At 43.2% G+C, this 26,799-nt stretch overlaps 1 protein-coding gene across 1 annotated transcript; it reads right to left on the bottom strand.

Moving 5' to 3' along the window:
• Nucleotides 1–188: 188 nt before the first annotated feature.
• Nucleotides 189–25,531, bottom strand: Mtmr9 (myotubularin related protein 9). The gene is made up of 10 exons (XM_005075266.4): nucleotides 25,340–25,531; nucleotides 23,682–23,790; nucleotides 21,223–21,348; nucleotides 18,709–18,882; nucleotides 15,486–15,703; nucleotides 11,277–11,438; nucleotides 9,654–9,795; nucleotides 8,265–8,485; nucleotides 6,699–6,850; nucleotides 189–4,074 (listed from the first exon to the last, which is right to left on the bottom strand). Exons 1-10 carry the CDS (start codon nucleotides 25,519–25,521, stop codon nucleotides 3,911–3,913), a joined length of 1,650 nt encoding a protein of 549 aa, XP_005075323.1. The 5' UTR covers nucleotides 25,522–25,531; the 3' UTR covers nucleotides 189–3,910.
• Nucleotides 25,532–26,799: the final 1,268 nt, after the last annotated feature.

The raw sequence follows: 26,799 nt of genomic DNA, 5'->3' as shown, positions 1-26,799 counted from the left end.
ACATTTAATTGGGGGCTTACAGTGGGGAGCATGGTGGCATGCAGGCAGACTTCCAAAAGCTCAGATTTTCCCTAAGGGTATATGTGTGTGTGCATACTCACATGCACAGACAAACTTAAAACAACAGCAACAACAAACTGTTCCATACAGCATTCTCAGGTTTCAACAAAGCATACATTATAAACACATTTGCCATACAGTGCAACTTTATTGTGCAAAACAGGAATGACAGTGCGTTTTGATACAGTCACATTCAAATATACAGAGTACAATCCTAATGCTTAGCTACTGAGGAAATAAATATATATTCTTTTTCTAAATTAAGCTGAGTTGTGCAAGTATAATTATTTTGGTGTAAACCTAGCAAATCTCTCAGGACTAAGCAACAGGGTTCTAGATACACTTGTGGGAATACCCCACCTTCCCCAAGACGTGCAGTTTAAAAGTGGAGCCAGGGCCTCAGCACAACACATGCAGGCAGTGCTGCACAATGTTCTCTATTACAAGTCACATAGTCAATCCTTCAATGCGGGAGGCTAAAGGGAAAGGCTCTGAAAGCTGCCTCCGTGAGGACAATGCAGTGCCTACAGTGAGCTAGCTCCCTGACTGCTCACCATGAGCACAATTTGTGCCTCTGTGGGCTGTTCGTTTTAACAGTCAGACAAGTTCAGAAGTCTACAACCTAGTTGTACAATCTTGGGTTTCCTCCAGGAATGTGGGTCGAAGGAAGAAACTGCTGTGGACAGTAGGTTATGAGGCAGAATAGAAGCAGAACCAAATTTATTAGAAGAAATAAAAATTTGGAAACTTACAGTAGAAAGGAAATTTTGCACATTGTACCATCTGCCATAAATACAAAAGTAGAAACTAGTTTCACCATTTCCTGTTAAAATGGAGAAAAACATAAAAACACTCTGGTAGTGACTTAAAGTTCCAGCTATGAAGGAGCACTTTCCTCATGTTGATATTGTAAGGAAGTCATCTTGAGACACAATGAGAAGCTATGCTATGATCTGTCCCAGATGTACCCAATGACAGCATCTGTTGGAGTGGGGGCTGTCTTAGTTCCTGCCCAGGCACAGTTTTCTAAGGCGGAATATCCACACCCTCATGCAGCCGCCTCTAGCACAAGTGGACAGGTTTCACAGCCCCAGCTTCAGATGGATGTCTGGTAAGCATGCCTAACAGTGACAACAGCGGCACCCAAAACAGACCCGGAGGGGCCAGGGCCTCTGTGGACTGAGATGGGGACAAATGCTGTGCTCTGGTTTTCACACTGGGATATTAAATGCTGGTCAAAGTTTCCTGTAATATTAACTTAACACAAACCAAATCAAAGGGTAAAATCCCACTAGACCTCATTTTTCAAAGTGAAATGCAGCAATAAGACCCAACTCTATTTCAGGCCTGCTACCATCCTTCCAGATTTTTTTGAAAAGATCACTCTTAATTTTTGCCTGTTGACAGTCTTAATTTTTCCTTAAAATATGTGTGCTAAGACTATAGGACTTTATTATTTTTGCTTTTCTCTCATGGCATACAATATAAAAATTACTGACATCACTGTAAAATCTTGCCAACAAAGTTGTTTCAGGTTTCTTAGATGATCAAATAACTCGTTTTCTGATTGTACCAAAACACCCTTGCATTGCTGACAAAGGCGAGCGATGACCTCTGATGCTTTCAGTCCGTGGCCTGCACTGTGAAATCCCCTCTGATGTAAGCAGAGACCACGGGTACATGGGTGTCTGAGGCCTCATGGATTATTACTGGACCTTACAGCCTCACTTGCTTGAGAATTGTGCCTCAATCCTCTTCACTAGAGGTCTCACAACCATGATCATTCAAGCAACTCAGCAAAACATGGAACCAGTTTCCCAAGTGTGGCTGCTGCATTCATTCACTGCACCCAAGGGAAGGGTGTGGTCAGCGTGACTCCACGAAACCTCAAACTCACAGAGATAGCTTAGCGAAACTATAGTATTTGCATTATTAAATGATCCTTGGAAAGTGGACTGATACCAAGGTTTGCCTTCAAAGCTAACATTTGGATAATCTCTATAAATCCACACTAAAATGCAAGCTTGTCAAAAACAGTGATGATTGCTGTTTCATGGGAAAAGGAAACAGACAAAGAATACTGGATACCACTATCATAACTCTGGATGCACATCAAGTGTTCATCAGGGAGCAGGCACATGGGGATTTGGTAGGGGTGGGTCGGGTAGGGCAGCAGATCTCTCCCTAGCTAGGCATAATAAAATCCCCAAGTTTTTGTGCACAGATGCCTTAAGACTAGTCCACAGCAGTGGGGATCCCTTCCGAAGAACCACGAAGGAAAAACCCTCCAGATGGTTTTCCTTGTGGGTCCATCAGCTGAGAAGTAGAGAACTCCTTCACATGTAGCTGAGACAAAAATAGAAGAAAACATATAAGCAGTGGCAGAGTGACAGATAGGGCTGGTGACCAAGCAGCCCCAAGAAATCCAGGCAATTTCTTCTTCAAAACTAAGATGGATAGGCGAAAGCACATAAAACAGGCCTACAGTAAGGAAGTCTCGCTTGTGCTCTGCTCATCAGCGAGCCAAAGAGCAGGTCAAGAACAGAGATGAGCTTAGAGGTGCAGTGGACAAGACGCCAGCAGAATCAGGACTGCTGATTGGTTCCTGACCTGCTGCACAGGTGGAAGGAAGGACAAAGGTGGAAAACAGTGCCACTTTCCAATGCTTCAGCAGGGGCCACAGATCCTGCTAGAGTCTTTTTGACAGTCTCACTAGGTAGGTCAGGCTAGCCAGGAACCCACTTTATAGCTCAGGCTGGCCTCAAACTTAAAAGGCCTCCTGCCTTGGCTTTCCAAGTGCTGAGATTAGAGAGATGCCGCCTCCAGCAGCACCCAGAGCTGAAGGCAGCTGCTGCAGTACTGTTTCTGATACAGCAAGGTTTCAAACAGCTGTGCCACTCCCAGCTTCCCACCCCAGTGCGAGCCTATTTGCCTAACTTAGGAAGAACAAGTGGGCAGGCAGATTTGCAAATGGCTCCAGCTGACATGAAAGTCTAGCTGTAGCACAAGTCAACTCAATTTTCAAAAGTAAAATAAGTCACAAAGGGACCGATACCAACCAGTGCAATAAGAACTCAGGCCTCTGGCTTATGGGTTCTGTATGTGTTGTATAGTTCTAAAAGTGAATTCTTTTCAAGCTATGGTTTCATTCACACTCATGACTCAAAGCACATTTTGTATGTATGGTCAAAACTCTGAAAAGTCAATGCAATGGTAGCAGATGGCTACCAGTGAGGAATTCCTACTTCAATTCTCTATGGCATAGACTTTTAGTGTCTACTTGTAAATTTACCTTTTCTTAATGAAATTATCAGACTACACCTGTTGTCCTTGTAGAACAATTTATCGCAAATAACTATTCTGATTTTTCCTTCTTGACAAAATAGGCTTCGTTAGTCCAAAACTGTTTTAAAGGACAATGGTCATTTTATACCTGGGGGCAAGGAGTAGGGGGCAGGACAACATGTTAAACACAAAATTCTGGCTTCTCAACCATTTCTGTTTTTAAAAACACTCGTATACTTGAATGCAGATAAGCCCGGCCCACGTCTTAGATGGATATTTAACTAGTCTGGACCACCGTTACGAAAGTAGTGATGGAGGACAGCATAGGGCATAGTGTCACAGTTGGTGATATGACAGCAACTCCTGCTCCCAAAGCAAAGGGCCTAACAGGCCAAATGGGTGTGTGTTAGTGACTTCCATCTTGCAGTGCTGAGAAAGCCGTAACGTTCCGGGATCCCACACTTACAGCCAATTCCAGGCTACTGTGTACAGTGAACTGAAGGGCAAACAGAGGGAGAGACAGACTGAGGCCTAGATAGGTCCTCAGGAAAGTTGGGGAGGTCTTTCAAGGGCTCTCTCGTAGTCCATCATCTGTTTCTAATTCAGCCAACTGCCTCCTCAGGATATTGACCTTGGCTTGTAACTCCTTGTTATATTCAATGATGTTAACCATTTCTTCATATGCTTCATCCAGATACTTAGAGGATCTGCTCCAACGTAGGAAAATCCCTGTAGAGCCCAGGAATGAAAACAGTAGTAGTAAGACGTTTGTCACCGGAACTCCATGCACTACTGTTCATTTTCCACAACCCATGTTGTATTTGTTTAGATTTTTGTTTGCAGCACTAGAGATAGAACGCAGGACCTTGCACATGCCAGACAAATACTCTATATGGAGCTACAGCCTTCCTCATTTTGAGAAACAGGTCTCACTAAACGGACCAAGCTAGCCTGAAATTCAGGATCCTCCGTGATCCTCCTGCCTCAGCCTCCATTCGGTTAGGATTCCAGGCATGCACCATCACATCTGGTTCACTCTGTGCATCATGATTCTCTAAAGTACACAGATTCTTCAGTTACTGACAAATCCACACAGTAGCTAAGAACTGCTGTTGTCATAAGACATACTCACTGGTTATCAAACAAAAACACTGTTGTCACATGCTCAGGAAACTACAGTGCCATGACCTTCACTTTCATAAATCAGTCACCCGTTTTTACAATTGCAGTCTCCTATTGGTCTGTGATACTGACTGACTGGGAAAGTGACAGCATCCTCACTGGAAAAGGATGGTGACAGTAGCAGGATTTTTTTTCTTTTTTTTTGAGATAGGGTTTCTGTGTAACAACAGCCCTAGCTGTCCTGGAACTCACTTTGTAGACCAGGCTGACCTAGAACTCACAGAGATCCGCCTGCTTCTGCCTTCCGAGTGCTGGGCTTAAAGGTGTGAGCCACCACTGCCTGGATGCACAGGCTGTTTTTTAAGCCTCAACTTGAACTGTTCATGACTCATATCACTCCACTGCCACCGTTACTCATCTTCTAACTCCACAAGCAACTGCTCCTTTCCCCAGACAGCAATCACGGGCTCATTGTGGACGGGAAGGACAGATATCATCTCAGGTGACTGGCTCCAGAATCACCCTGGGTATCATGTGCTTCGATACTGAATCCTTTACATCAAGTGACAGTGTTTACTCCTAACCTCCGCACACAAGCATCTCTGGATGTCTGTTCCTAATTCAGCATGAACACGATAAACAACCATGGTACTATGCTGTTTAGGGAATAAGAACAAGAAACCAACCTGCCACAAGGCAGACTTACTGAAATTTCCAATCCACATCTGGTTTTGTCTGTGCAAATGAAATCCACAGACATGGAGGATAAGTGCTTAAGAGAAAGCTGGCTTATGTTATTTCAATTCACAACTACTTTGTCTACTATTCAATTAGAAGTCACTATTAATGCCGCCTATGACATAGACAAACACTTCACCTCTAAATTCCCACTGAATTTGGTAAAATCATTAAATCATATTTCAAGCCACCTAACTCCAGACAGGGCATTTGTCTCAAATAGTTGACCTCTCATTTCAATGATTAAGTAGACAGTATCTTTTAAGTAAACTGCCTCAGAAACAGTAAAAAAAATTATTACATTTTATATAGATGGTGTGTGTGTGTGTGTGTGTGTGTGTGTGTGTGTGTGAGAGAGAGAGAGAGAGAGAGAGAGAGAGAGAGAGAGAGAGAGAGAGAGAGAGAGTCAGAGGACAAGCTGCCAGAGGCAGTAGACTCTACTTCCACTACATGAATCCTGGGGACAGAATTCAGGTTGTCATTGAGCTACTTCACCATCCCCAAGATCTTAAAAAGGACGCAGAGTGGCAATTCCTCATTTAAGAAATTACTTATTCTGTGACCCATGGTTATCTACAATAATCCATAGAGTAAGCAGAGAGGTTTTGCTCAGGGAAGCCAAACTTCACAGATTCACAGGCCCTGTTCATGGAACCTAGACAGACATTGCTGGAGACATTTAGTTTCCCAAAATTTGGCAGATGTACCAAGAGGAACAAGAGGCAAACCAGAAAAGCAAAGCATCACACAATGGGCAAGTCACTTTCCATACATGAGCTACCTTAAGATCACAAAACATTAGAAGGAGTTAACAATGGGCATTCACGGTAACCTAGGTGAACTTACCAAACAATGATCTCCCTGTATCTATGCTTCTTAGTGCAAACATGCATGAAGATGCACTTACTGTCTTCAAAGTAATTATAAAATTGAATGGTACTTCTACTGTCCTGGTGGAATGAACACTTAAAATATTTCTATGTGAGTTCTGGTCATTTTGTTAAAAACAAGCTTTGGTATTTAAGGAGATTAGCTTCAGAGGTCTGAAAATCGCACATGTAAGAACCTGTTTCAGAACACACTCAGAAATGCATTATGATCTGCTATCCCACATAAACAGCTGTCCTGCAGCTCCACTGATAGCATTTTGTGTCTACATACAGAACCTACTGGAATGACTGTGGACACTCGTTTAACTGCATTAATAGCTTAAGAAAGGAAATAGATAGAAACCTTCCCCCAGGAACTTGCAATTCATTCATGTCCCAGCTACCTATCAACTCCTATCAAAGCATCCCTGCTAATCTCTACCTGTTGGTTAGCTGCCATGGAAGAGAGGCCACACCCACATGGAGGGAACAGCAACACACACACACAGGTCAGTGGGTCACCAGCTGGCAATCTTCAAATAGCAACTACTGTGGCAAGTGACCCTACGCAAGCTCAGGGCATAGCTTGGAGTAGGTGATCTCTGCACAGGGCAGGGGAATTACCTTCCCATAGCTGGAGACTCTGCGGAGCTACAGAAGGCCAGATGACCAGGTTGTTGGCTTCAAAGAGTGGATTGGTGAATTTACTCAGCTCACTGGGCCGATTGACCCATGACCACAAAGACATTGTTTTCTGCTGTAGCTTCAACTTACATCTGCTCAAGAAAGAAAATCACTATTAAAGTCATTAATGGCTACCAATCACCCCCAGTGCTCCTCTTAACAGGCCTTCTACTACTCCCTGTGTGATAGAAAACAACACTCAGTAGAGACAAAATGCTTTCGAATGAAAATATTTGCCAGGGGCATCTGTTGTGAAACTCTGGAACCCTTCTGTAACCCAGCAGTGGCTAGACTGTGAAGCAGCACTGTCACTCAGGACCTGGGGACAGTTTCCAGGTAAAACAGGAGCCAGTAGTCCTGTATTGAGGTTATACTTGTTAAAAGATTCATTTTCAAGTTTTCACTTTTGAGTATACTTTTGTAGAATATTATTTTAAAATGTGTTACATTGGTTTATGCTGTGGAACATTTATTTAATGATGCAAAGATGTGTTATGTTTGTTTAACTCTGTGAAGCTGTGTTACTTAGCCTGTCTAAAACACCTGATTGGTCTAATAAGAGCTGAATAGTCACTAGCTAGGCAGGAAAAAGGATATGCGGGGCTGGCAGCAAAGAGAATAAATAGGAGCAAGAGAAAGAGAAGAGGGACATCAGGGCCAGACACCCAGCCAGACACAGAATAAGAAGGAAAGAAAAGATATACAGAAATATAGAAAGGTAAAAGTCCAGAGGCAAGAGATAAACAGGATAATTTAAGTTAAGCCAAGCTGGCTACAAACAAGCCAAGCTAAGGCCGGGAGTTTATAAGAAAAAATAAGACTCTATGTGTGATTTATTTGGGATCTGGGTGGTGGTCCCCCAAAGACCAAAGAGCCAAAATGAGTCAAAGAGTAAAAACAAAAACCAACAACAATATACGTGTGCTGATATATATAGCTGTATGTGTGCATATATATGTGAATATGTATATATATATACATATATATATGAGATGTATATGTGTACACACACACACACACACACATCAAGGTATATGCACACATACATGTATGTATGTACTTGCAGGAAGTTGTGAGCCATCCCAAAAGTATGCTAGGAACACAATTTGGGTCCTCTGTAAGAGCTGTATGTGTTCTAACTGCTGAGCCATCCTCAGGTAATACTTTCGATGCCTTGCTAGATGAGTATCTCTGGATGGTGACTTAATTTCTCTGGACCTCCAGAACTACAGAAGTGGATGGAGGGCATACCTGGTTACATGAAACTATGATCATACACCAAGACATTAATATGAAAATGGCCGGCTAATCTGCTCAAACCTTTTAAGTACTGCATCAACTAATTTTAATCCAGCAGCAGAAAGCACACACTTGGCTGACAGGACATCTGCACTTCATGTAATTTAATTTGTTCTTAACTGCAGATTCCACTGTCTTATTAACAAACATTCACAGACACCCAAACCCCATCTCTTTTAAGACGTGACCTGGTGTGAGCTCACCCACCTTTCACTCTCATTGTTGCCCAGGAATGTTCCAAACTGTGAGGCATAAGCATGCTCAAAGAGCATGATGAGAAAGTGCTCATTAAACTCAAAGGAGCAGGGGAACTGCCGGAGGATCTGCCACACACAGTCCAGGAAGAGAAGAAATACCGGCGCTTCCCACTTCTGCTTGCTGTTGCAATAAGCTGACTGTGCACAGCGCTGTTGGAACGGGTGACCAGCCTAGTGGACAAGATGGAAATGTGAGGATCCTGCCCATCCCACCCGGGAACACCACCTCACACAAGCACAGCAGCATTTCTATTTACTGGAATACCAGAAAACCAAGTAGCTCCTGACTAGATGAGTTTTTGGGTTCAGATGACTAACTTCTGCAACTAAGGAAAAATTACAATTTCCAAACCCTTAGTGAAGCTGTGTAGTGAAGAAATGAATATGGGGACTGCAAACACCCTTCAGACATCAAATGCAAGGTAGAAGTTAATGACCAATTTATAAAATCCTTGGACTTGATTCCAACCTCAATCCAAGGCCTGTCTGTTAATAGTCATTATATGGCATTATGCTAAAAGTATACGGCAGTGTTGTGTCCTAGGGAGAAATACATCTGGGATAAGAGTCTATCCATAAAGACAGAACCTGAAGGGAATGGATCAACTGTGTGTGAAAGGAGATTTAGGTCTCAAACACACCATTAAAGCATGACATTTCACTGGATCTTTACAGGAAATCTGTAGGCTGGAGCAGGCTGGACAAAAGGCAGAAAATGCTCAAGTCCTATCTTGTGGCCACACACCCCTTCTCCCCAGTTTATCTGGGAGACAGTTTGTTTTGCATTCTTTCTATTTCCCTTGTTGGTAACAAAGCACGTGCTGAGGATTCCTTGTCTAAAACACTAGGGGCCAGAAGAGAGCTGGGATTCGGGGTTTTTTGTATTTTGGAAAAATATGTGCATGAGATATTTACACGCCTTATCCACACAGCCCGAGGTAATCTGTGCACTCTCATTCTGCACCTGCATTTCCACTGCAGCGAGCACAGGAGGTCAGGAGTTCGGGATTTTCACATTTGGGATGCTCAACCTGCACAGCTATGAAGGTGAATGACGTGCTAAGTGAGCCGTATAAGCCAAGAGAAGTGTTGGGATGGGGCTGCAGCTCAGTGGTGGATCACCTGCTCACATGCACACAGGTCAAGTTCACCACACAACATGGGAGACTGAGAAACTGAAAGATAGTGACTAACACTCATTTGTGTGAAAGTGGATTAACTGACCCACAGAAAATTAAACATACAACCTAAATCTTTTAAATAATCAGAACTTCATTCAAATTATTAGCACCACAAACTGAGACTTCAATCAATGACAGGCAGTCCCATTCTTTCTCACCTGCAGCCACTCTCTTTCTATCAGGGCCTCAAAGCCACGGATGGTCCTGCTTCTTGGTTCCAGGATGATCTGGGCCAGGGAAGTCACCTGGAGCGTGGAGTCAGTCCCTTCTGTCCCATGAATCAATACCGACGCTCCCTCCCTGAGAGGAAAACCCAGAGTAGATAGGAAACTCCTTAACAACCAGCATTCCATGAGCAGAGTGCTCCAGGCCCCTGCCCTGCCTTGTCAGTAGACTATGGAATCTAAATGAGACACTGGACAGGTGAAGGTCTCTGGGGAAATAGGAGACCATAGTGAATCCCAAACTTCACACAGCAAGAGTCCTCCTAAGTCAACACAGCCAGTAGTGCCTTCCAGATGATCCTCCAACCCTGGACAACAGTCCTGTCAGAGCTGGTACTTGCTTTTCCTGCTTTAGTAGCTGAGCAAAACCTTTCCCACCAAACCTATAAACACATATTAAGATGACCTTTCCAACCTTGAACTCAGCCTTCCCCAATGGTAATGGATGAAAAAAAAAAAAAAAAAACCACAACCAAAAACCATGTAACTGTAGCCCAGAAGGCCTGGCAATGACACCCCTACCCATAAGAGTTACTGGTTCCTAAGACTCACTATCCTAAAGAGACACCTAAATGAACCGCACACCCTGCCTCCTGAGTGCTGGGATTAAAGGCGTGTGCCACCACCGCCCGGCGAGTTACTGGTTCCTAAGACTCACTATCCTAAAGAGACACTTAAATGAACCACACACCCTGCCTCCTTCTACCCTTTCATTGAAACCACGGTAAAGACAATTTTGGAAAAAGGACATTTCAGGTTATATATATATATATATATATATATATATATATATATATATATAATTACCTACTAATAATAAAAGCAATTTCCTACTATTTCACTTTCATTGTAAACATTAACTATGTTTTATGCCACGTTTAGAATTACTTAGTAATGGCTATATAATATTCCTTCAAGTGATTATAATCTATTAAGTCCTATATCTTTTGTGATACTATGGTTGATGTACTTGTTTGTGGGATTATTTTGGAGCTCTTATTGTGCAAACAACAGACTCCACCAATGGTAGGTTATATTACCCCATTCTTAGAATAATATCTAATAATTATGCTAAAGAATATAAGCTTTTGGCTTTCATACATATTGAATGTATCTCTTAACTATAAGTACTATTTACTCTGAAAAATTTAAGGCTTATTTCTGTATTTGAGCAATTAATTATAAAGCCAATTTTTATTGAGGTATAAATTCCAATGTATCAGAAAAGGGAACCCAAACATAGTAAAAACTGATTCGGTGAAGAACACTTCATTCTTTTTCATGGCAAATTCATAATTTAAGGATTCCATAGAAAAAGTAGACCTGTGGTATTTACAAAATGTGTCATCAGAGGTATGTGCATGGACACTAATCACATTCACTCAACATACATGGTCACTCCCTATCTGACCCACACCCTCACCAGTAACTGTACGCAGACCCCTCTACCTCCCACCCTCCCCACGGTGTTGATAAAGCCATCTTTAATGCACTCTATGCACACATCTGGATAAGAATGCTGTCTGGCCGTCAGTGTGAGTCATCCAGAGAGGCTACCTGTCAATGCACTGGGCTGCCAGGCAGGCAGTGGTTAGAATCTCCTTGATGTGTGTCAGCCAGTTGGAGGCCTCCAGCTTGCCGAGCCATCGGTCCATGTTGTGGGTTTGTTCATTACATGCGTCCACAAGTTTGATTAAGCTCTCCTGAAGAACATGATACCTTTTAAAACAAGAAAGAGAAAGTTACAGAAAGAGAAAGGAATAGATAAGACAGAATGACCAGAAAGCAAACCCAAATCTGTCTCCAGTGCACTCAGTGGCAAGACAATTCAGAACACACTACTGTGTAGCAACTTGAGGATGAAGGGCTGTAAAAGACTTTTAGCACCACTGCAAAGAGGCTTTACTGTCTAGTGGAAAACCATTCCTGCTGGACAGAGGAGACCCAGTCCACACACTTGGGTTACCTGGGAGGGCAGAGTTCAGGACACTATGCTCTGTTACTGCGTGATCCCAAGACATAGGGCAACTTACACCTCGACCCTAAGGCTGCTGAATGATCTAGATCACACATCCAGGTCTCAGCAGTGACACCCAAGACCAGACCCAAATCCTGGTCATCTTAGTTCCAAGCCTCCACCCCCACCCGCCATCCCCTGAAGAACTTGTGAAGACTTCCTTTGAGGAGAAGCAAGCAGGTGAGGGAACACAGGGAGGAAACAGGTGGTTCCAGGAGACACTGAACCTCTAAACCTTCTAATGTAGGAAGATGTAATTATATGTAGCAAGTCTGTTCTGTCAGTCTGGCAGCAGTTGATACTGTAAAAGCTCAGGGTTGAATGAAAAAAGATTGCTATCTAGTGGGGCTTATCTGTGCTTATTCAGCATGAAAACTTTTGCTTATCTTACAAAATTCAATAAAGACTTGGGTGGAGCTCATTTGCTTAATGTACCTAAGCTTTGTGTTCAGTTGCTGCACACACAAAACACATACACACACGAATTGCTGAAATTGATAACTCTGTAGCTCAACTAAATAAAAAAGAGAGAAAACTCAAGCAAATGTTATGAGAAATACAGGAGGAGACACTGCAACTGATACCACAGGAGTAGGAAGGATCATAGGAACATGCATGTGCAATGGTCTTTAGTCCAGGCACTCCAGAGGCAGAGGCAGGAGGGTGTCTGTGAGTTTGAGGCTAGTCTGGGCTCCATAGTGAGTTCCAATCCAGCCAGGAGCTACGTAGTGAGATCCCGTCTCAAAAGGAAGAAGAAAAAAGAAAGGATTGTGGACTTTTATGGGCAATTATACATTAACAAACTGGATACCCTAAAAAATGAGCACAGTACTAGGAAAACAGCACTTGACAAGACTGAGTCATGAGGTAAACAGAAAATATGAACAGCACGATGAGTCAACAAAAGACAAACCAGTAACAATAAGCAAAAATCTGCCATCAAAGGAAAGTCCAGGTCATGTAGGTCCTACAAGCTACCAAACCCTTAAAAGAACCAAATACCAGTCCTGTCGGTCTCCCAAAAGCCTGAAGAGAACACTGTGAATTTACCTACTAGTCCAACTCTAATATCAAAGCCAGACAAAAACAAATAAGAGAAGATCATGAGCTAATACCCATGAGGAACATAGATGTAAGATCATCAAAACACTGGCAAACTGAACTTAACAGTACATTTAAAGGACCATCACTCAGAACCACAACCCTTACACACTAGGACACAACTCAAACTAATCAACACATACACAGAAGCACAGAACAGAATGCTCAAGGATCTCAACAGACACAGAGAAAGCATTAGACAATAGCCAGCATCCTTTCCTGATAAAGACTCCACCAATTGCCTATGGGAAAAAAAGAACCAGAACACACTCAGTGCCTCTGACAACCCCACGGCCACATCATCCTCAATGGGGAAGTTGAAGGTGTCTCCTTGAAGATCAGTAACAAGACAAAAAAGCCTGTTTTCATCATGATACTAGTTAGAGCAATGGGCAGCAGAAAGAAATAAATCAAACAAATCCGAAAGGGAGAGGCTAAATTGTCTCTGCAAACAAAAGTATCTTACAAATAGAAAAAAAAACTAAAGACTCCAGAAAAAAAATGTTAGAAACAAACAAAAAATTCAGATTAGTTGCAAAACCAACATATATAAGTCAGGAGGTGTGTGTATGTGTGTGTGTGTGTGTGTGTATGTGCGTGCGCGCACGTGCATGCAGAGGCACACATACACAAGTAGATTAACAGAAGTTGACATCAGGTGTCTTCCTTTATTGTTCTCCATTATATTTTTTTGAGATACTGAACCTGGAGTTTGCTGACTCAGCTATACTGGTTGGTCAATGAGCTTCTGGAACCCTCTATTGTCCTGTCTGTGTCCCCAGCTCCCCACTGGAATTATAGGTACACACCACCACATCTGGCCTTTTACATGGGTGCTGGAGAGCTGAACTCAGGCCTTCATGCTGTAAGCACTTTAACTGATTGAGCCATCTCCCCAGCCCTAGTCAGGCACTGTTCTACAACCTAGCAGTGAACTATGTGAAAAGAAATAGAAAAATATTGCTGGGTGGTGATGGCACATGCCTTTAAAGTCTTATTTATTTTATGTATATGGTGCTTTATCTGCATGTACACCTGCCAGAAGAGGACATTAGATCCCATTATAAATGGTTGTGAACCACCTTGTGATTCCTGGGAATTGAACTCAGGACCTCTGGAAGAGCAGCCAATGCTCTTAACCACTGAGCCATCCCTCCAGGCCCCAAGTGCATGCCTTTAATTCTAGCACTGAGGAGGCAAAGGCAAGCAGATCTCTGTGAGTTTCAGGGTAACCTGATCTACAGAGTGAGTTCCAGGACAGCCAGGACTATCCAGTGAAACCCTAGCTCCACAAAAAAAAAAAAAAAAAAAAAAAAAAGAAAGAAAGAAAGAAAAAAAGAAAGAAAGGAAAGGAAATCTCATTAACAAAAAGAATAATTTACTCAAGACTGTAAAAGATGTATACACCAAAGGCTATAAAATGCTCAAGAAATTAATGTGGACACAAACCAATGGAAAGAGATCTCATGTTCATGGGCTGGGAAAATGGTTAGAGTACCTTCCTACCCAAATCAATCTGCAGATTCTGTATAACAAAATCCAATGGTACTCTGCTGCCAGAAATAGAAGGAAAGACAGTGCTAAAACTCACCTGCCAAGAATGCAGGCAGTCCGGTCACCCTTCTCCCAGGAAAGCACTTATTAAACTGACAACTAAATCTGTGGACCTCTGGTATTTGCCTCATGACTTTTCACAAGTCCCAATTCTGCCACTGCCATGATGCAATGAATTAGGAACCTTCCTTTCTTTCTCTTCTGGTTTGTTCTTTCAGGATTGCAAGCCACGAACCTGGGAAGGAGCTTCTACAGACAGTTGCAGCAGCTACAGGACAACTGAAAACTGCTAACAGAAAGGCACAAATACTTGCCCCAAACAAGTAGGTGAGATGATAGCTGTGATGCTTCATCGTTTCTCAATTTACAGCTGAATCAAAACAGCACATCATATGCAATAGTGCGAACTAATTTGCAGAAAACAGTCACACCTATGTTAAGACCACAAGGATGACTGATTTGAACGTTGAGATTGTGGAGTTGGAATGTTGCAGATTCAGAGTCAATGTGTGCTTGATTACCTCTTGCCCCTTGGTAGCCATCTACTGCCCAGCTCCGTCTGACCTAACCTTTCAACCACTGGTAAAACTCTGGAGCACAGTCACTTGGCAAATGAGTACTGTCAGACAGCATCAAAGCTAAGAATGTTGTGAGACAGCCCCTGAGACCTGTCAGCGGAGAGCCCCCAGTTTGCTGTACCCCGCCTACCTGATGCTCCCACTAGTGTATCTGGAAAATGCCTTGTTTGATGTCATTCATCCCGAGACTACGAAACTTCGTGAAGCCACTTGCACATCAGAACATGTTGTTTGAGGCAACCCAAACCTGTGTTTCTGGGCCAGGGTCATTGTATTTGGTTCAAGAATAAACTCACTCTTATTCCCTCTGAAGTGAGAGCTGTTTTGCATTAACAAACATACATTTTCATCCACTACACCTTAGTAAAACAGATAGGACTGGGAAGCCCACTGTAGATTGTCTAGCCTACTCCAGACTCTCAATTATGTGGAGTAGCTGTGATCTCTGTTTCAAGCAGCTACAGGGTCATGCTCTGCAATCAGCTACAGGGAGTCCCCACTCCCGGGCCTCTTTACCTCTCAATGGACTTGTGAATCCGCCTCCACTGGGGATAGTGAGCTTCCTGTTCAAAGCCACCTCCTTTGGCTCTAGCTTGCTGAGCCACATTTAGTGATCTGGTGTCAATGAGGTAGCCACGCTTTCCTGCTCTGAGGGTGGCATTTATCAGTTTCTCATCTTCCTTGCACCGTCGGCCATTTGTGCCAGTCAGAGGCTGACCACTTCGCATAATCACCTGGAAACACACATGGCAACAACTCAACAGCAGTTACTTGAAGTTTCGGAGAAGGAGCTGGAACAGGGCTCTTTTGAAACAATCTGTGGAACTCTGCCATGGACTCTGATGAGCATGCCACACACAAAAAGGCTGCACGTATTAACACCTGTAAAACAGAGATAAGCCTTGTACTTTAATACAATTGTTTTCCTGCTATCTCAAACACAGTAAACTCTATTATCACCTCTTCATGTACTTCATTTACTTCATGAGATGACATGCAGTAGATCTGGCCCCAAAATGAAAATGATAATAGCCTAAGAGCCAGTAAGTTGAGCCTTTGTGGGAGAGTAAAATATCCCACACCTCAGATAAACTGCAGATCTTTGCACACTCAGGAGTGTCTGAAAAGCCTCCTCTTTACAAAAACAAGCAACACAAGAAGTAGGCAGAGATTTTTGGTTTGGTGTTCCCTCTGTCCATTCAACCTGGAGGAAAACACAGAGGTCTGACACCGAGCAGAAAACCATATAAGGCTGTTAGTAGGGAGGCTTCATCTGTGTAACAACCAGCCTGGCTGACTGCATATATGTTTCTCTTTGCCCCAACCAACTGCCCTTGCCTTCTCTACCTGCAGCTCAAAAGCTCATGCCTCTTTTTCTGATAATTCTGCCTTCCAGTTCTTAGTCCCACCCTCAGACATGGGATAAAATCCACATGGTTTTTCCCCCCTTCATATCTCTATCAGTTTATCTGACAGACTACCATTACTGAGTCTTGGAGGAAAGAATAAACTTCAACTCCATATACATGGGGCTGGCCAGCTCTGGCAAGAATTATGGAGAAACACAAACTAAAAAGTTTATATACACCCTTGTTTGGGGAATTATTTTCAATGTTCTGAAAGCTGCCTGTCTATTATTTATCTTCCCCTCTGCCATCCTTTTCAGTATTCTGAGGCTTCCTGTTTCTAAAAGCCATCTACATATTTTCAAAGGTTTGCTTTCTAAGCTCTCCTCAAAAAAGTGGTACCTATTAAACAAATCTCTTCCTGGGCAATGGTCTGGTGCTGTTTCAGGAAACCATCATTACATGCTTTTACTACTCTGAAATAGTTCAACATGACCTTGATCAGTCTGTGGTTACGTTTTTGGAAAGTGGGGGAAACTTTCGGAGGTGAGGCCTGTTTGGAGTACACAGATCACCGGGGATGTGTTTAGGGGATATACCTTGTCCCTGGCCCCTTCTTCCTGTCTCTCTCTGCCAAAGTCAATAGCCTCTTTCTCCCCACACTCCCACCCACCATGATGTTCTACCTCACCTCAAGCCCAAAGCAGTGAAGCCAGCAGGATGAGCACTGAAACATCAAGTCTTCGAACCAGAACACATCCTTCCTCCATTTTAAGTTGTTCCTCATAACTGCCGAGCTTTGTATTTGAGCCAATATCCCAGTGATTACTAAGAAAGCCTCACAGAGTGCACCATTAGGCTTGGCCACTCTCTGACCTTTAAGCCCTGAAGCTAAAGCTGAACATCTGGAACCACAGAAGAACTTTCCCTGCTTCATTGCATCCATGTACCCGAGGCTCTCCCCGATGCATTACATGCATTACTTGCTTTACATGAGCCTTTTCTTTTGTTTAGGACTGCAGGAGCTTGTGAATCCTGTCACCCTGGGCAGACACTATTGTTTGGATTAGAATAAACAGCAATTATTTTATACTGATGCCACCGGGGGACTCAACGCTACATTGAGTATCAGTTGTTAAAACACTGTACAATAAAAACTGAAGAACAATACCACTGTTAGCAGGACAGGTGGCCTGCTGACAAAAGAGGAAAATTTTAAAACTCTATCACATTGATGCCCTCTTTCATAGTCCCGTGGGAAAGGACAACAGAAGATAGCTGTCACTGTCTAGTTTAATATGGACTGCAGGATGAGAAGCAAAGTTTACTGAAAAGCAAGAGAGGAGAAAGTCAGATATGGTGGTGCACGCCTTCAGTCCCAGGACTTGGAAGGTAGAGATCTCTGTGAGTTTGAGGTCAGCCTGGTCTACAGAGAGTTCCAGAACAGTTAGAACTACACAGTGAGACCCTGTCTCAAAAAACTAAAGGGGTAGAGGAGAGCAGAAAGCCATTTGAAAAGCTCACACCCAGCAAGCTCCAGACTGCTGCATCCCTGTGAGGAAGCCCTGAGTGAAGTGTCTTGTTAATGTGAGCAGGCCACGTGTCAAAGACCAATGCCACAGACCCATTGGAAACTGACAAAGCCTTGCCTCTAGGTCAGGTCAGAGAGATGGTACAACCATCCTCTAGTCCAAGTGTAAATGTTGACAGTGTACGCGAAACCAGCCAGTGCCGTTTCATCTTCCTGGATGCTCACAGTCTGAGAATGCTGGCTTACAGAGACCTCTCACCTAGACTAGCTAAACCCGTCCCCTGATGCTGTACATAATAAACAAGCTGAAGTTCTAACTGTAGCATAGTTGGTGCCACCCCACTAGACTATGCACAGCCTACCCAAGCCCAGATTTTCTCTATGTACATTCATTCTGTCGTCATTCCCTGGCTGTCCCAGTCAGAGTTCAGGGACCCATGGCATTACTAGTTTCAGCAATTCCCAATTTCCCAGTTTCCTACAGCATGAGTAAATGACGTGTGCCATTCTTCTTACTTCTTACGTTCTTCACATGGGAATTTGGTAAGAATAATTACAATAAACATCTAAATAGGGTTCTAGGAAGAGAAACGCCACTCTGTCTTAAGAACATTGCAGAGCACACTGTGCTCTGAAAACAAATCCCACCTTTCTAAAGCTGAGCAGTACTCAGAGTTCAGTACATCCTCTGGAAAGCATCCCACTCCTGGTGCCCTGCACTTCACATGGGTGATGTACTAGTGGGAATGATCTGGCCAATGACTTCAGCCAAAAGGCTAACAGTAAAGGAAATACTCCCAAGCAAAAGAACCCACCCATTCCAGGCCACACCTTTCAGCAGAGTGGTGCTCCCCATACTCACCATGCCATTCTTTTTATGGTAATAGCTCAGTACTGGGAAGCGTCCCCCATGTCGAAAGGCTGCCACCTTCCGAAGAGCTTCATCATCGATGGATTTGGGCACAATGACAGTTGGTGGGTAAGAAGGACAGACAGCAAATTCCTTATTGACATAGCTCAGTCTCCATTCACTAGTCTGAAAAACACACAGCACTTCAGAGCTAAGCAAGCACCTTGGTGTCATAGAGTATCTAAGGTTTAAAAGCTTTGGAGACGACTTCGGGGGAAGTTATTCAGCAGGAAATTTGGACATCTAATCCACACTCAAGTCCTGTGGAGGAAAAGCACTCCAGTCTTCAGGCCAGTTCCGGCAGTTTCTGGCGTGGCTAGTGATCACCATCCCTAGAAATGTCTTCCCTGTATTGTATTTGAAGCTGTTCTATTAGTTTAACCATGATTCAGACAACACAGCTTATGCTCTCCATTTCACAAGATAGCTCTTATCCCTTAGTTACATATGCCAAGTATGCCTGTAGTTATGGTGGCCAAGATCGGCCCATGCACCTCTTTCTGGGTACTGCTCAAGTAATAGTCATCTTAACACAGCTGCAATAGACTGTGACATTCCAGAATGCTTTACCAGAGTAGAGATGCCAGCCACAGCACGTCCTTTCTCCCTTCTGCTATTTAGAAAAGGAAGAATGTAGTGACACAGGCTCATCTTTTAAGACAACAAGGACAAACTCCTGGTAAGCCTTTACATATCATGAGATCATTTCTAAGTCCTGGAAGCACTAGCAAATAGAACTGAAAACTCTACGTAAAATGAAAAACTATATTTTACAGCTAAAAACCAAAATGACATGTGCAAATTTTAATATGTGTCTATAAATACAAGTTGGTCCAACATATCAGTCCTGGCTTACATTAACAGAAAATTAAGATGTAAAACTTTTTTATTTACAAGATCAAATACATACAAATTTTAATTACCTCTATTTCCAAACTTTTTACAAGAGTTTATACTTACTTTACTTGATGTTTATGTATGTACATGTACCTGTGTGCAGCATGTGTGCAGTGCCTGTGGAGGCTGGAAGAGACCATGGATTTCCTAGAGCTTGAGTTGCTGTGATTGCGAGCTACCCTGTGTGGAACACTAAACCATGAACACAGAGTCCAGACTGCTGCTTCTTCACACTTGAAAGATGCTTCTTATGAACCGCTCTTCCTGCTTCTCAGCAGATTCAAACTCTGGCTCCCTTCTTCTTTTAGATACCTCATCCAGGAGCCCTTGGCTCCCCCTCACCCCATGCTTTTCATAACATGCAGTATGACTCCTACCAACTTTTCATCTGTCATACAGATCTCTTAAACAGGCTCTAGGCCAAACTACATTTTTACCATATTTGATGCTATTTATATACAAGACCACAACACTCCCTCTCTACTTCCCTCTGCCATCATGGACACCTTCACTCTTCAAATTCCACAGCACCCTGATCTCTACTTCTTGATCCCAAATGGCCATTTATAGAAGCATGGTAGAAGCAGTCAAATAGCCAAAAGAGAAAACCTGGTTCTAGCAAACTGGCCTTAGAGTCCAAGCCACGTGTTAACCTAGCAGCACATAAGCTAGGTGCTTCTCTGGTGCCATATCAGGCACACTGTGGGCTCAACATACTTTTGAAGAGTGGCTCAAAACCTAGTACATATTAAGCTGCTAGTCAGGAGACACCTACCAATTAACTTGTAGTATGTCAGGAATAGCTTTTTTTTTAATTCATCTATTTATTTTACATTCCAACTGCAGCCTCTCCCTATATCTTCCCCTCCTAGTCCCTCTCTCCCATTCCCACCCTCTCACCCTCTAATCTCTTCCTCTTTCGTCTCCATCCAGGAAAGGGCAGGTCTCCTATGAGTATCAATAAAAACATGGCAATAAGACTAAGTACCTCCCATGTATAAAGGCTGGGCAAGGCCACCCAGTAAGAGAAGTAGGGTCCCAAAAGCCAGTAAAAGAGTCAGAGACATCCCCCATTCCTGCTGTTAGGAGTCTCATAAGAAGATCAAACTACATAACTGTAACACATATGCAGAGTGTCTAGGTCAGTCTCATGTAGGCTCCCTGGTTATTAGTTCAGTCTCTGTGAGCCCCTATTGAGTCCAGATTAGAGAGGTGTGTGAGCCTTCCCAAAATGTCCTTGACTCCTCTGGCTCCTATACTGCCAGGACTAGCTTTAAGCAAAACAATGTTTATTTTTTAAAACAGTATTTATAAATGTTATTTTCAAAATTAAAAAAAAATACCTGGACTATGTTAATTTATTAGAAAGAAAAGCATTGCACCAACACATGGGCAAAATGACCAGCCTAGAACGAAAAAGGCTGAACCAACAGCTACTGCATGTTCTAAATTTAGGCATGAATAACCCAACCCCACCTCACTAGTCTTAAAAGAGAAAGGAGCAGTTTCACAAGTAAAATAAGGTGTTGGGTAAATTCTTAGGACACACAATATCAAATGTAAACTTACAGCAGAGGAGTAGAGTTCAAACTCTTGTTCAGGAAGGAAGGAATGCCAGCCATCTTCGATCACCTCAAACATGGGTCGGTAGAAAAAAGGGTACATCAGGGTGACTGAATCCAGAGTAGACAATGCCTAAAGGACAGAAAGAAAGATTCTACAACTGAAAGCATTCTAATACAGCAGCAGTTAGTCCATAGAATCTGGTAATGATGGAACCCTATACAGGTCTTCAACACCGTATCTTCACATGTAGCTACTACCGTCTGGTTGCAGCTAGCATCCACACTTCAACATCTAAGACACCTCACACACAACCATTCAACAAGTGCTGCCTGAATGAAACCAGCAACAGAACAATCTGTGCCGAGTGAGATAATGCTTCCTAACACAATTTAACGATGCCCAAAGCTCAATAAAAATGTCAAAGAATTTCTGGATACTGGGGAACAAGGAGGCTTGGGTTAGTGGAGTCTCAGTTAAAAACTCAGTAACTAAACAGTTTCAGTCATTCAAAATCTATGCCTGCTTGTCATTTTAAAAAGGAATGCTCAACTCTGGCCAGCTGTCAAATATCAGAAAAGGTTCAAGCTCCAAATCCAAGCTACACAGAGGTTAAATCACATAGCCTCCCTGTCCTTGTTTAATGGCTTATTAGGAATCTTCATGCAGATAGGCATCTAACAGGCCAACAACATTGCGACACATAATTAAACTGAATTCTTACAAGACATACGTATGTTGATGCTGTATCCATGCTTACTTCCTCCTTCCTAAAAGGATTTGCCAATTGGCTAGGCATTGTCCTATCTTTATGCTACACCGGGTACACTTAACCAAAGTGAGCATAAGACATTCCTTTGTCTAAACAGTAAAACATTATCGCAATTTGCTTTCTTATTCACACTGGGAAGTACAGCCAAGTCACGATCATACTTCCAAGTGACAATTATGTGTGGCAGACTATTTAATTCACTCTCTCATTTCCTCAAGTAGAATTTAGCAAAAGCAGAAAGGCTTTTGTGTTATTTTCTTAATAACACATCACTTAATCCTCTACTTTTTGTAAAAACCAAACAAAGTCAGGCAGTGTTAGTAAAGACCTTTAATGCCAGCACTTAGGAGGCAGAGACAGGTGGATCTCTGTGAGTTTGAGGCCAGCCTGGTCTACAGAGCTAGTTCTAGGACAGCCAGGGCTGCTACACAGAAAAACTCTGTCTCAAAAAACCAAAATCAAAAAACAAAAACAAAAATTGTAATCACAGATTTAAGGCATTTTCTTCCTCCTTTTAAATAGCTAAACCCACTTTAAAAGAAACACACACACACACACACAAAGCCCAATAGTTACACAGAAATTAAACACAGAGCCAGCTGATACAATTTAGTGGCAGTGATTTAAAATAAGGCAATTTAAAATTGGGGTGTATATCAAAATAGCCAGAAGATGAAAAGGAGTGTGAAGTCTTCAACTATGACCTTAAACTATCCAAGTAAAGTTTCTCAAGTGTGGCCAGAACCAATGTCCAAAACTTTGATGTAAGCATAAACAAACACAGTTTAAGAGAACTGATGAAAACAAATATACACCTTCAGATATAAGTCACAGAAGACAACTACTGATGATAGTTACTTGCTTTAGTCTGTTACACAACACTGTGAATATATTCCTGACACACAGCGGAATGGTAAGCTGAGAAATGGTTAAGACGGTGAACTTTATGTCTCAGCATAAAACTGTTTTCACAGAAGGGCCTTCCAATGGCAGCTACCGTTTACCAAGTATTGTACTAAGAATTCTCCCTATACCCACAAATGTGATCTTACAATAGCCCTAAAGTACAGGTGATGATATCCTCTTTTATAATAGGACTAATTGTGAGAAGTACTTCACCCACAGGCCATACCACAGGCTAACAGAACCATATGATTATAACAATAGCAGTAGTGCTGCTCAGAGTCCAAGGGTTGTTATCTATTCCAAAGGCACTACACTCAGGAAGATCACACCACTCACTGTACCCTGTCCACAATCCAACTAACTGTTTGTTTCATTGACTTAAAACTTTATATACGTTTTTCCTTCAAGAAATCCACCGAAACCGAACAACAGTTCACAGAAAGTACAAAGATTTGTATAGTTAACATGATTCCTGTTTTTTTTTCAAACAGGAATTCATACATATTCAACTGAAACAGCATCTATTATTTGACCAATATTAACTCATGAGAATTCTGTTATGAAATTCCACAAACTTCTAAGCAATTGATGGAATTAAGAATTCCATGTAAAGTAATACTGAAACTGAGGTAAATAAAAGAGGTCCCACTATTCTCATGTGACAACAAACCAGGTAGGGCTTTTCTTACATAAGCAGTCATGGGATCATGACCAAATGCATTGATGGGCTACATGAAATCAGAACACAGCCTTTTTCCCATCAGATTTTTGCCTGCAAAATACTTACCTCAATAGAACTGGCTATATTTAAACATTCCTCCATTCCAGGAATATCCAACTGAATAATTCGGAAATCTTTACATTTTATGATGATGGTACCCAGAGAACCCACAAATCTGTAAGAAATTACAAATCATGTGTATAGTAAGAAAACCAGTAAGGTTACTAGGTTAGAACCGGAACCCAGAGTGTCAGCATGAGAGACCACTTTTTGCACTGAAGATGAACTGAGGCCATCTAGTAGCCCACTGCTGGTATGGATGGGTGGCCTACCACAGCTTTACCTAAACTGCTGTAATTGCTACCACCAGATTGCATTAGGGTATGATCTCTGTAGAAATCTTAACATCCAAAATATGCAGTAAAGCAATAGGAAGTTATGTTGTCACTCACATACTTCATAGTGAACTGGATAATCAATTTGCCTCTGCTACCTAGAGTACACAGGGTTTACAGGGAGACTGGGAAGCCAGAGAATTTATGTGCAGATGAAAGCATATATGGATGTCTGACTCTGAGACACCCTCTTTCACAAATGAAGAGCATAAAATAGGAGGCTGGAGAGAGAGCTCAACTGCGAAGAGCACTTTCTCTTCTTCCAGACCCAAGCTCTGTCCGCAGAACTCACATAGGGTGGCTCACCACTACCTGTAACTCCAGCTCCGTGAGACTCTACACCTTCTTCTGGCCTCCTGGGGTTCCTGCACCCGTGTGTACATGCCCACACATAGATACACACATATACACATAAGTCAAAATAAATAAAGAAGCATGGAGTGGGAAAATAAGAAGGAATATGATAAACAAATCTGTTGTTTTTGTTGAGAAGGTCTTCCGTACATGAGTGAGTCCACCTACCTGGGCCTTCCCAGTGCTATTACAGGTGTCACCACCTTACTGAACTTTAAAAATTATTTGAGAGAATAAAATGGGAAATAGAGACAATTTACTCAACTACCACAAGTCTCTCCTCTCTCTCTCTCTCTCTCTCTCTCTCTCTCTCTCTCTCTCTCTCTCTCTCTCTCTCTCTCTCTCTCTCTCTCTCTCTCTCTCTCTCTCTCTCTCTCTCTCTCTCTCTCTCTCTCTCTCTCTCTCTCTCTCTCTCTCTCTCTCTCTCTCTCTCTCTCTCTCTCTCTCTCTCTCTCTCTCTCTCTCTCTCTCTCTCTCTCTCTCTCTCTCTCTCTCTCTCTCTCTCTCTCTCTCTCTCTCTCTCTCTCTCTCTCTCTCTCTCTCTCTCTCGGGAGGCTAAGGCTGGAGAGTCAGTAGCTCAAGATAGGCCTAGGCTGCAAAGGATGAGCATGTCTTGGGGCTGGGGGAGGGGCGGGGGGTAGTTAAATTGTATGCAATCACAACTTCGTGAAGTGAAATTGACAACCAATAATGAATGAGTCGAGAAATGGCAAGAAATATTCAAGGAATGTGAGGAAAGAAAACAAAATATTAGAGAGAACCTTGAAAATACGCCCAAATGGTGTTTAAAATGACCACTGCGATTATACCCCTAAGATCTTAGCCCAGGTATAGCAAAAGCCAGGTAGCCAGTGCAGACGACTTTCAGATCTAAGCCACAGAGGGTTCATTTGGCTGGCTGGGCGAGGATACCAGAAAAACACCTGGAAGCGTCTGTTCCGGCTCCTCACGGACCTGGGTGTGGTGGGCGCTCACCGTTTGTCAATGGCGTCGATATTTGAATGGAGGAGCCAGAGCTCCTCCATGTTGTCCTGCCGGGAGGACAAGATCAGGTGGTGGCCCGTTAGACACAGGGTCCCTTCCACGGCGGGGTAGAAAGGCCGGTGCAACACCACATTGTCCACCCGTGGGGTCTTAATCAGCTCCGCGAACTCCATGGTCCCCAGGTGACCGCAGCCTTGGGGATGATGACTCCCGCAGGTTGAGAGGCGGTTAATCGGCCCCGAATTAGGCGCCCCTGATGGGTGGGCGGAGAGGTCGAGCCCCGCCCCGCTTGGGCAGGTGCGGCAAGGCCTGCGGGGTGCGCACCGCCCTGGCCGCTCCCCGGCGTCTCCCCCGCGCTACTGGCCCGGACTCGGCCGCAGAGAAGGCCTCGCGGCAAGCCCTGTAAAAGCCGCTGCCACCGGCCTCTGACGGGAGGGCTGCGGAGGAGGAGGACCCGGCGTCGGGCGGCATCCGAACCCGACCCGCTAGGGACTTCTGGCGGAAGTAGCTACTGGCTCCCGCACCCGGCAGTAACTCCGGGCAGAAGTAGAGGAAGAATAAAGACTCGGAAGACATAGGGAACGGACCGGAAGTTGGTCCGTTGTTAGATCCGGTGGAACACAGCCAGAAACGATGACTTTATGTTCCTACATGGGAAAAAAACGCTTTCACCTTCTGCCCACCACAGTCCTTGTCGTCAAAATATTCCTTATTGGAGTAGTCGAGACGAGAGACGTGGCTGAACTGCCGCTCTTCGTTTGCGTGGTGACCCTCAAGGGCTCTTCTGGGCGTTTGCTTTAACTGATGGTTATTCTCATGGATTGGTCCACGAAGAGATGTCAAATGCAGGATCGAAGAGATGACTGTGAAGAAGCCTCGGGGTGTCTGGAAGGGACACGGATCTAAGTCTCAGACTCTGAGAGCACCATGATGTTAAATAAGAAAAGAATGCAAAGAGGAACTGATTAACCCTCGTCCTGTGACAAAACTCTAGTGACTTCAGAGACTGCTCAGATAATCTGTAGCAAAGCCTGAACCTCTCTGTGAAATTCAAGACTTTGGTGTATTGGTCACCACATCACAAGCGTCCCAACTAAGTACAGTCTAGTTAAACTGCATACAGACACTGCAATGATATTGTTTTGCTCATTAATTTCCCCCCTCTTGCTTCCTGTCTCTCTTCTTTAAACTGATAATTTTATTTCGGAATAAGAATTACGTTTGATTCCTGGTCTGCTTTTGCTTTAATTAGTCTTGGAAATTCTTGACACGCGCTTCAGAGTGTACAAAGTGAACCTGACCAGATTGCAGAGCGCGTGTTCCTGATTTTTGTTCTTCCCTAAAACTTTCCCTTTGTAAATCACCCCCGAGATTCCAGTTCATCTGCAAAAGTAAAACAGGCAGCAAAGGAGGCTAGGGAAATCATTGTAAAGCCATTTTTCGAACTGGAT

The sequence above is a fragment of the Mesocricetus auratus genome, unplaced genomic scaffold (assembly GCF_017639785.1).
Source record: "Mesocricetus auratus isolate SY011 unplaced genomic scaffold, BCM_Maur_2.0 Super-Scaffold_100707, whole genome shotgun sequence".
Taxonomy (NCBI): domain Eukaryota; kingdom Metazoa; phylum Chordata; class Mammalia; order Rodentia; family Cricetidae; genus Mesocricetus; species Mesocricetus auratus.
The sequence above is the reverse complement of the archived record's forward strand: the minus strand, read 5'-3'. Positions and strand labels throughout refer to the sequence as shown.

Excerpts from the sequence above, each read along its gene's own strand:
- Mtmr9 (XM_005075266.4), bottom strand. The coding sequence starts at position 25,521 with ATGGAGTTCGCGGAGCTGATTAAGACCCCACGGGTGGACAATGTGGTG. Across the intron at positions 6,851-8,264 it reads GGCAACAATGAGAGTGAAAG|ATGTAAGTTGAAGCTACAGC; the intron begins GTGGGTGAGCTC and ends TTTCTTGAGCAG. Across the intron at positions 4,075-6,698 it reads GAGTCTCCAGCTATGGGAAG|GGATTTTCCTACGTTGGAGC; the intron begins GTAATTCCCCTG and ends TGGGCTCTACAG.